Source organism: Pempheris klunzingeri, chromosome 9, assembly GCF_042242105.1.
Source record: "Pempheris klunzingeri isolate RE-2024b chromosome 9, fPemKlu1.hap1, whole genome shotgun sequence".
NCBI lineage: Eukaryota > Metazoa > Chordata > Actinopteri > Acropomatiformes > Pempheridae > Pempheris > Pempheris klunzingeri.
This window is the reverse complement of record NC_092020.1, coordinates 10,573,351-10,585,000: the sequence shown is the minus strand read 5'-3', so window position 1 is coordinate 10,585,000 and position 11,650 is coordinate 10,573,351. Positions and strand designations below refer to the sequence as shown.

General features: G+C 42.8%; 1 protein-coding gene across 3 annotated transcripts in view; it reads left to right on the top strand.

Annotated features, from left to right (window-relative positions):
* Positions 1-11,650, top strand: part of uvssa (UV-stimulated scaffold protein A) — a 29,459-nt gene that overhangs the window by 7,171 nt on the left and 10,638 nt on the right. For all 3 annotated transcript variants that reach the window (XM_070836832.1, XM_070836830.1, XM_070836831.1), the window contains exon 9: positions 9,728-9,836. In XM_070836832.1, the coding sequence (XP_070692933.1) occupies positions 9,728-9,836 (109 nt within the window). The remainder of the gene's footprint in view (positions 1-9,727; positions 9,837-11,650) is intronic.

Here is an 11,650-nt window from a genome sequence, read left to right as displayed (position 1 = left end):
TGGGTCACAGTCTGAGATTCCTCATCTAAAGTGTGTTTGAAATGGGGTTTTTTACTCTGTATGTCATGTTTATTGGTCATGGAACTTCAATGTTTTACTTACATTTGACTTGGAGTGGGAACCCTGGTATTAACAATGTCTTGTAAGCCATGCCGTGAAAAAATAGTCCTCAAACGGTGTGAGGTGACAGCAGCTGGTTCTGTACGGTGCAGAGTCTTGCTTCTTTGGTCTGTGTCTTTTGTTTTTGTCTGGTTTTGCCTGCAGGGCTTTTCAGGTCCCTTTTCTATAGGGATGAATCAATTAGACTTTTTCTCCCTTGATAATGATCCTCCACTCGGGGCATCTGTTCATACCAATACAGAGTCCTAGTCCAACCCCAAATTTCAAATCTGCGTCATGTTCTCTCTGCGTTGATCTAACTCGGATGAGTTTTATGTAAGATATCACGAGGCCCTGGATCGTAGGGACTGGAGCCTGCTGTGACTGAAGAAGTGTACATGAAAGCTCACACATACTGTATGTGATTTGGATCATTGTGATGTCTGCAGCTTTCTGAACACAGTCTCCCCGTATGTTCCCTGGCTGGGTGAAGCCATTGATCCTGTGCGTTCTTAATCCATAACACCTCAAAGACCATCAGAAAGTGTGCACTGTTTTCTCTCCCTATGGAACAGCCATAGATACTTCTGCCTTTAGATGCACTCTGCTTTTGTGCAATAACACTTTTCACAGCGTCAGGAAACAGGCAGCTTTCACCAGCTCTTTCATACTTTTTGGAAGCGTGTGTTTGAAGGGAGTTTTCAGTAAGAGCTACGACCAGAAGAATCCCCCGTGTGTCCGTTGGGTGCTGCTAACTGAAAACAAGGGCTTGCATTTAGGAAAGGATGAGACATGCAGACTTATTTGAACATATCTGTTTTTAAGAGTGTATTCATTCACTCTGGGCTCCATTCATACAGGCCCAGGCCTTGTTTACTGCTGATAACCCATCTTATCACAGCACAATGGATGTGGCCGCCTGTTTCTCACTGGAGATAAACGAAGAAAGACTATCCCTCTATTTCTCTCTTCCAACCCTCCCTTCTTTTCGTTTGTACATTCATTCTCTGTATGTGTCTCCATCTCTCAGTCGTACACCAGTAATACGGTACAGCAAATATTTTTTCTTCCTCTATTTCTGTACTATTCTGTCATTATGCGTCATGTCTACTGTGTGCATTGCACTTCAGAAAATTAGTTGATCAGTTATTTCATTAATTGAGTAAAAAAAAAAGTATTTTTAAACCTGGGCCATATTTTTACATATTTTGGGTTCCACATGACCGGTAGGTAAAAGAACATTGGTTAACATTAAGGACAGGATTCCTACAGAGACACTCTCTTATATCACTCTCTTCAAACACACCAGACAGACAGAAACCTTAATTTTACCTTTGTGTCATTGTGTTAATTTTGCTTTTTTAAAGGGATAACTCAGATCTAAATGAACAATTTAAAACGCCAAAGTCACACAAAGTCCTGTGTTCTGTTCTGTTCTGTCAGTGGAGCAAGCTCAACAGACTTGGAGTCTGTGGTATTGTATTGTGGTCTGTGGTCAGTAAATGATGTGGTCACGACCTTCAGTCAAGCGGTCGTCACACTCTCTCCACCTGGCGCTGAGCTGTTTTGAGCTGTGCTGAGTTTTTTTAAGTAAATCAAACATCACACACTTGCTCACTGGTATTTTTAAGCCTAAACTTTTTCTTTACATATCCTGGTGTCTGAATAACTGGTAGGGAGTAAAAGTGTTGGAACTGGTCCAGTAGATCACCTCAGCCAGCAGCCACCAAACGGAGAACACGAGGGCTGCTGGTCTACAGTGTCTCAATCGGTTAGTTAGTTTGTCTTACTGTGTTACTTTGGTATTTTCAAGGACCAGCAGCTCCAGTGTTACGTGGGGTAAGATAACAGTTTTTGTCTAATCAATAGAACGACTTAAACCAAAAGGATCTTCCAGGTCTCTCTCTGTAGGGATCCTTTCCATGATGCTGTCACACACTTAGAATAACACTCTGAGCCTGTCAGTGGATCAAACAAGCTCTTTGAGTGGACCTACTGTGATCAGGGGCAGTTGTCCTAAAACATTGTGATGCAGCCACTGCAGCCTTCTTTGCGGCTGCTGGCTGAGGTGATCTACTGGATCACTTGTCATTATGTTTCTGACTGACATTGTCATTCACTTCCCTTTTAACCACAAATGTACAACACGGCTCATATGATCCCCGTGCTGATTTTTGTTTCATGACTGATTAAAGTCTGTGGACTTGTCAGACTGGAGTGATGAGATTTTTTTAGGATATAAATTCAATTAGAAAGTATAGCAGATGGCTTCACCATCTGGTGAAGCTTGATACGTAGGTGCAAAGAAAGCTTATCTGACGGCCAACAAACACGAGTCATTTGTTTCTTCAATACTGTGAGTTTGAAAATGTGACAGCGTAGTGTCGTCATGTGGAGGGAACAGAAATACTGTGGTACTGAGTCAAACTGTGGACCCCGGGGTCAGGGGTCTCTGATGATGTGGAAAGAGATGGCTTCCAAATTGGAACTGATGGATCCACTGGGACTTGTGTGTGTGCATGGGTGGGAGTGGCGAGGGGGGGGGGGGGGGGGGGGGGGGGGTAATGATTTGCTGTTTATCCTTGAGATCTCTGGACCAGACTACCATCTCTGGCCACAGGAGACCAAACTTGGCTCCATACACCCCAAGGGGTCTTGCACCTCTCCTGGACATTCCAGGTGTCCTCACAGAGCTTCCAGACGGCCCCAGTAAGAAGAAAAATATCACTGTGTAATTTCACTTTGGCAGCAGGGGAGACTGTATGATAATGACTGTTTTGATCACAGACTGAGACAGCCTGGCTGGGGGAACCGAAGTAGACAGTTGAGAATAAGCTTGCTGACAGGGAAAGGTTTGGGAAGCTCAGGGCTGGCTAATAGACCTGCCAGGCTAGGTTAGTGAAATAAAGATGTCACCCTATACATCATATAACCTGACTGCTCCCCAGAGACAAAGGGTGCGTCTGTGCGTGTGTTTGGGGGTGGAGGAGTATGATGGAGTAAAGCAGCGGAGAAGAAGCTATGGAGCGAGAGCGAGGGGAGTGGAAGGCTTCTTTCCTCATTAGTGTGGGATCCCATGGGATCCTGTCTAGATAGTAATGAATAGGAGTGCAAGGTGGTAATAGAGATGTGGGATGTTGTGGCAAATCAAGCTCAGAGCAGGTCAGACTGCACTGGAAGCTCTCGGCCTAATTACTTTGTAAATATGTTGAAATCAATCAGTGGCCGAGGACTTCCAGTCCCTTTAGCAGCACAAGTGTAAGAAAATAAACAGGACAGTGGGAATGATAAAAACAGGCTCACTGGCTGACGTGTAAATCAGTACAAGTGGAATTTTACTATCTCAAATGAATCTTAAAAACAAAGTAATTAGAAATAAAGTCGGGAGCTGAAGCCTGCGCTGAGCTACAACTAGATGTTGTCTGCATGAAAGATCATCAGCTCACCGTGTTCATACCTGACTGTCTGTCCTGAGTCCAAAGCACTTTTCCATACTTTACTTTATCATGGTCCTACATACAAGAAAGCTGCCTAAATAAGTGGCAAATTAGAATTTGTATCGATACAAGAACATAAAAGGTTTTAGACTTTTTTAGTCTTTCTGCTGCTGGAGTAAAATCCATACATTTACATTGTTTCTCCACATTTTTACATTTCTGTGATGGCAATCTGGGGCTATTTCACCAAATAACAAGAAGGTCTTGTCTACTTCATCTCTTCCTTCTACTCCTAACAACAGTGTCAGTCATGTATTTGCTGCTCGCAAAGTTCTGAACTGACCTTTGAACTTCCCCAGTCAGGTTAGGTGTTTGAAATCTAAAGCAGTCACTGAAATGTTTTAGGGAGTCCTGCAGGGCACCTGTCCTCGGTTAAAATGGTATAATGTAAAGTTTGGGCTGCAAGAAAGTAACAAAGAGGCTTCTTTTTCAGTGCACATAGGAGATGATGCAGTAACCACAGTGTCCATAGTCCCCAGCCCTCAGTTACTCCCAGAGAGAGAGAGAGAGAGAGAGAGAATATGAATATGAATGTGTAATGTTCTCAGGAAGATGACTGTGTGTTTATGAATGCATCTGTGTATAATGTGTTCATTAAGCTAACTGTTTCTCACTTGCCCTCTCTTACGGGAAATGTCTTGTGATAATGGTGCATTAGAGACAGTCAGTATTCCCAAAAGACATTTTCCATTTCAGACTTAAATGTAGAATGAAATAATCTAGTGTGTGTGTGTGTGTGTGTGTGTAGCCAGGTGTAGAGCTATATTAACTTGTCAGGGGAGACAATGGAGACATCTCTTAGGGCTTTTTTTTACCTCCCTGTGTTCTCCTCTCCTCCTTCTCTCTCTGCTTTCTCCTCTTCCTCCTCTCACTCCTTTTCTCCTCCTCTGTGAGTGTGTGTGATGGTTAACTTGCCCCCCCCCCCGCCATACACCTGACTTATGGCTGTGCAGTAATAATTTGCCAGACCTTGGCAGGCTGAGTGTACATTAGCATATAAATAGCAGATGCACTGAGTGCCCATCACAGTCGACTACATTTAATTTTTGGTTTATAAGATTGAATGGGTTTTTAAACGCAGCACCATCAAACTTGCCAAGAGACAAATGAAGTCAGGGGAGCAGTTGTCCGAGGCAGCGCCCTTACATCATTTTTATACAGGATAAGAGTCTTATTTAAGGTAGAGGAGGGGGGAGGAGAGAGGGGACATGCTATAGAAGCTGAATAAGTAAGGCACCTGTGGAAGAAGTAACATACTTTAGTTTCTAATCCTGCTCAGACATTGATTTTTTTTTTTTTATCCAGTTGTCAGTCTTTCTGCCTGCTGAAGAGACATTGTAAGTCCAACAGTCTGCGGACACTGGAACATTACATACAGAAGTTAAAAGAAGCGTGTCTTCCTAAAACCATGGGCATTAATTAATGTGCTGCAATACTTTTCTAGTTTCAGGCCAGATGTTCACCGTGGCTGCTGGGATTTGCTCCTATGCAGCCACAGCAGCAATGGGAAAAGCATTTCCTTATTGGAAGTTGTCATAAATGTTCATTAGCATAACTGACAGAAAGTAATTAATTAAGTAAGTAACTGACAGAAGACAGCCTGTTGTGCACAGTTTGTAGGCACATTTCATTCATGCTGAGCATGGACGTCTGTGTACTGACTGTGGATAAGTGCCTCATACAACCCAACTTCAAAAAGTTGGAACTATTCCTTTAAGTCTCTCCTTTAAGCATGCCAAGAAATTTACTGGTTCTGACATTTCAAAGGCACAACAATGAATCGCTTAATCAGAAAAATATCCAACAACATAAATGTAAATAGCCTGCACACACAGCATTTCCGTGGTCCTCCTGGTGGTAGCTGCAGATGGCAGATGTTGCACTTGAAGCTGGACTGTTGTCCAGGTAACTTATGGGCCTTACTTAAGCAAGCACTTCCAAAAGATCTCTTCTTTATTTGGTTGTTAAGAACTACTTATTGTCTTTCTTCTCTATTTTCCCTTAAGGAACCGACTTTACTTTATCTGTGAGTAAACATTACAGTAACACATAGCCCTGCTTCACTTAAACAACTTTTTTATTTATTCTGCTCTGTTGAAGTACTATTTGTATTTCTATCTGGGCCTGTTTTTAATGTTAAAGTTCCCAATATTTGTCTTGTCTTTTTCCTATTACAGTGACACATGGCCGTGCTTTTCTTAAATCACCGCTTCTAATTTGTCTGGCAAATCTTAAGTTTCAGTTAGGGGAGCAGTTTTTATCTCCTGCGGGGAACTCTTTGCATTGCCGTGTGATTTTCTCCTCGCAAGTGTCCCGCAGAATAAACCAAAGCTCTGTTAAAATGCAAAGCAGCCTCCCATGCAACCATGTGTGGGAATAGAGGCCATATTTTAGCCACGCTCCCAGTCAGCAAAATGTTTCTGGAGGAAAGCTAATTCTACTGTGAGACTTACAGCTCTGCCAGGCCTGCCGACAGCGCTCGATGCTATCAGGATTAAATTAAGGTGAATTAGAGACAAAGAGGCAGAAAGAGGGGGAAAAGGGATGATGTTAGGGCAGGATTTTCCTCCAGCTGGGTGATCACTTCTTAGTCTTAGGTCATTGATCAGAGCAAAATAAACCGGCTAGGATTAAAGTAGACAAGCACAAAACCTATACAGACTATATCTGTGTGTGTGTGTGTGTGTGTGTGTGTGTGTGTGTACGTGTGCTGTGTGTGAATCCATTGTTACGGTGAGGATGAATAAGTGTTGTAGTGGAGTCGAGTAATGGAGAAAGTTTGCTTTGGTGTTTAAAATGTTACACTTCTGTTTAACAGCATTCTCTCAGCTTTTCTTTAGGAAATAAATAAGATCAAGTCTCAGTATCTCACGCTTGACGTTTGCTCCGTGCAACATCCTTTCTTAGATTAAAAGTATCATTTGTAGTAATAACAGCTCTGTTTTATTGGAGTCAGAGGATTTTTACCTCACTGCCTCTTACTTTCTGCAGCGTCACATTTCACACAGATAAGTCACTTCATTTACATAAGTTAATAGTGGAATTCACTCTTTTATTTTGTAGTAGCTTGAGTTCGATCAATGGACTTTACATTGCCTACTACTGTGAGAAAATGGATAGATTAGTGGAGATGCACATACTGTAGAGACATGTGAAATATGAAAAGATTTGTCACACGCATTTGTGACACTGAAACACTTTCATGATTCTATTCAAGCATTTGAGCCCCATTACTTCTGCCAGTGTTTAGTATGTCAAGGGAAGAGTAGGCCTGCAGGATTTCTGTACTGTATGTGATGACAGTGGCCAGCTACATGTACGGTACTGGGTGGATACGACCACAATTTTAATCAGCAAACTAGGGAAAGCATTTAATGGTAATTTAAATGCTAAAATGCATTTTTGGCACTCCCACGGATGGCATGGCAGAGTAGGGGTTTGCACTGCTGCCTCACTGTCCCGCGCAGGAAGCCGCCAGCCAGCCTGTCTTTGTGCAGTCTGCATGTTCTAGGGAAGCAAAGCTGCATCTCTTTCAGTCAACTGTGTGTAAAGCAAACAGGACTCTGTGAGTTCCTGACCTTCCCTGTTACTAATAGCAGTAAGTGGGGAGGAAACCCTGTGTTGGGCTTTCAGATTTATTGCTTCATTTGAACAAATTGTTATTTCAAAAATGTTTGAAGACGTCGCAGTACTAGGAGACGGCAGTTGTTTATTATATAGTGGGTAAATCCATGTCCACACATGCGCATTCTGCGTTTACAGCTCACAAAGACGTCCTTCACAGACGATGATAAGATTTACCTTACATGGACGTGTACAGCTAAGCGGAAGCAGCAAATATATTCTGAGCTTTAGGTGACCTCAAGTGGGATTTGGATGAATTGTAGTCTCTGAATTGCCTGTAGGCGTAAATTTAAGAGCAAAGGGCACTCAGAGAGGACACATGCTTATATAAAATGAATGGTTACAAGCGTCCTATATAATCAGCGAGATCACCAGTAAGGCCGGTCGTTGCTTTTTTTGTAATTGGTATCCAACCAGTTTATTGAACCATAAATAAACAGCAGTCTGCTGTTTTCAGTTAAATGTGAGTTACTCAAGCCAATATTACAAAGACCTTTGTGACAGTGTTTGAAGAAGTCCTAATGGTTGCTGTAAGAGCTGAAGTGCTTTCCTATGACGCCTGATTCTGTCCATTCTTTTGACACCAGACAGATGAGGAATACTCCCACAGTGATGTGCTGTTTCTAATTTTATGGGACTTTTATGGGATCCTCTTCACTTCTTGCCATCTTCCTGTTGTTGTACGTTCACCATCAAATCTTGTTTTCACATTCCACAAATGAGACCTAATTTCTCTCCCTTGTAGCCCGCCCGCCATGTCTCAGTCTTTTCGGCTGCGTTAATGAGAACTAATTAGGCTGTAATTGTTTAGTTGCTGGTTAACTGAATAGTGAACATTGTAATATGAAGTGTTTTAATTGGTCTCCATGTGCTGGATTAAGAGGTGTGTTCAGTTTTGTGCCATGGTTAACTGACTCTGGCCTCTGGTTCAGGTGTGTGTGTGTGTGTGTGTGTGTGTGTGTGTGTGTGTGTGTGGTGGTAGTAATCATCATTTGCAAACGAATTTTAACATCCTAATGGGCTTTATCAGGAGTGGCACGGCAGCCTCTCTATCGCTCACACACATACACACACAGGTATCGCACACTAATGAAAAAGAGGCCCTTGGGAGTAAGAGGTTAGCTTAACGTTAGGTTTTACTGCTTCTCATAATGCTAATCACTGTGATTATTATGCTGCCAGACTGGTGTGTGTGTGTGTGCGTGTGCTCAGCTGTTAAAGGTATAGCAGTCACCCCGCACACACACACACACACACACACACACACACACACTCTCACTCACTTAGTTATGGAAATGACCCCTTTGTGTATAGGAGTATTGTGTTCTGCATTGTAGCCCAGCCAATGGCTAACAACCTTGCCAGGAAATTAAAAACCATAAATTCTGCTCATAGCAGCTCATCACACACACACACACACACACACACACACACACACACACACACACACACATATATACATACATACATTTGCTGCCTTTCTCCCCTAACCCAAATAGGAGAGAAAGTTCAAGCAGCTATTCACCGTTTCAGTGTGTGTGGTTTGACTGATGTTCTGCACCTCACAGACAGTTAATTGGTTTAGAAACAATTTATGAAACGTTTCTGTGTGCAGATTGTAGCTTATAAGTCTGTTGTCAGTCCATATTTTTCTTATTGTCTCCTCTCATATGCAGACCATCAATGAATGTTTCCTACTAACAAGTGCTGTGTCGAATCAGAGCCTGATGCATCTTCTCCCTTTCTGCCGTAGCAACTATTAGAACACGTCGCTGAGCCACACCGTGTCACTGGGTGACATGTTACATACAGCATGTGCACGTGTTCACGGTAGTGTGTGTGTGGTTCCTCACTTCGTCTTGCTCTAGTTCATGCTGTACTGTACATCTGAGCAGCAGGTTTATCCCGTCGCTGTCTCTTTCCGTGTCTCTCTCTCTCACACACAGAGGACTCTGGTAACTAGCTCACCGTGCTCTTCTTCCATGCTTGTCAGTCAGACAGCCAAGCTGCTCTGCTCCCTGGTTAATGTCCTTTACACACACACACACACAGACACACACACACACACACACACACACACACACACACACACACAGATACACACATCTGGAGTGTCACCAGGGTAGAGACTGCTAAGCTTAACATGCAGATGGATGACAAAGATGAATAAAAGTTGATCCCCCCTCTGAGCAGGCAGCTATTGCTCTGAAGAACATTTTTTAAAAAGTAGTTTGACAAGCTAATCTTAACTTGAGATCCACTTACTAGCTTTTTCAGCAGTATTCAACTGCATGTCAAGGTCTTCATCAGGGACTGGAATTTGCTTTGTCCTCTGACGTTACATGCAATTAAAGCTCCAGGAAAAGCGAGTAAGTGGGCCTTATGAAATCACAACTCTGCACAGAAACACCTTTCTGTGAACAATAATTACTGCACAGTTTTTATCTTTAAAATGTAATGTGTGGTTTGTGATGAACAAAAGCTGAACCTTATGGACTCTACCTCAGATGAAGGCTTCTTCCGACGGAGAGGAAGACGACGATGACGATTTTGATGAGGTTCCAGAGAAAGAAGGATATGAGCCGCACATTCCAGCGCATCTACGAGCTGAGTACGGTGAGTTCAACTTCACACACACACGTGCATAAATAGTGGAGCTAAGCTCCAAAAGAAGACCTGCTGCTGCCCTAATCTTTTAAGATTCACACACACACACTCCACAAACAAACACACACACACAGACACACTTCAAAGAACCAGCTGTTAATGTGCAGGTAAAGCACTTCTTAAATGAGTTTATTTATACAGCTAGGTTAAGTGTGTGTGTGTGTGTGTGTGTGTGTGTGTGTGTGTGTGTGTGTGTGTCCCAGGAACCAAAGGGAAAGGCTTTTTTCCAAATAGGTTCCTGTCTCCTCTGTATTTGATTAGCGATACATTGAATTCACTGCTTGTCTAAGACAACTCTTAATATGAACTCTCTGCCCATCACACAGCTATTATTTGGACAGGTTTCCTCATTTTCAGAACTAACTCCTACTAGACACCGAGACTGTGGCCAAACAAGCAGATAATCAGACTGAACTGCTGAGTGTTTTCACTTGATGTGAAGTGCAGAAAAAGTGAAGCGTGTCGAAGTTTGGAACGAGGCTACAAGTGTTAGCCCTGAATGCTAATCATATTCTACAGGATCAGTGTTTGGAAGATCTACTGAGAATGACGGTGACACAGAACGGAGTGCTTTCTTTTTGTTTGTCCACTCCTGAACCTCATTAGCAGCTGCAGTATTTGAACATGACACTGTAGAGTGAGCATGAGGCAGAATCCCACACCTTAGTACTCAGTAGTCACTTTTCATTCCAACCTCAAACTGCAGTTCAGATATGGGGAGAAGATCTGTAACACTGTGTTCAAAACTCATTTTGAACGTCTTTTGTTTGTTTCTTTGAAAAGTTGCACGTCTAGTTCTCTCATTGTTTCTTTCCACAGACACTAACTGGGATAGTAACGCTGAATAACAGCATTCTCAGAACAGCAGTCATGTTTTTCACTTTAAAGCTGCATGTATTGATTTTTGGCCACTCGGGGAAGCTGAACAAGCTGTAAACACAACACTGACATATTATGAGCTCATATAGGCGCTCATTTAAACATCCAGCAGACCCACAGGACCATGATCATTCATTTGTAGTTTGTGTCCACCTGATGAATCTGAGTCCAATATTAATTCTCCTTTTAGCTGTTTTATTTTCCATCAACTCCAATATCTGCCGGAGCAGCTCCCGGCTCCGCTGTCTTGACTGGCTAGTCTCTGACTTTATTCTGTCAGTCATTTGTGGTATTATCAGAACTTTTTCACTGAAAACAGCTGCCTGCTGCTGCTGCTGCTGCTGCTGCTGCTGTAAAAAGGTTAGCCAGAGTGGTATAACTGAAGCTGGGGGTTGTAAACCTGAAACAACGAGCTAAAGATGCTAAGATGCTCCATAGAGTAGTCAGTGCAAGTGAAGTATTTCACATGACAAACAGTCAACAACTGTGTTACAGCAATATCGTGATCATTACTGTCATCACTGCAGATGTTTTTATTATGGTGTCATTATTTCTGCCGGTGAACATCCAGAAGTAGATCTGGTGTGTGATTGGTGGTGAAAGGGATACCACACCGTCACAGCTCTACGTTAATGGAACCACATTGATCAGTGACGCTTTAAACACCCAAAGTGAAAGAACCCAGCGCAGTCTGTCCACGCAGGTTGATCTTACAGTGAGGGCAAACTGTTGATAGTCGCCTGCAAAGTCATTTTGGTGTATACCCATGAATGCCACCACTATAAACACCTATTGAACCCCCCCCAGTGAGTGAGGTAGCAGCCTAGCCTAGTCTCACACGCCGTGTCCTGACTATTAAGAGTCTTTTTGTCTGATTCTGGATG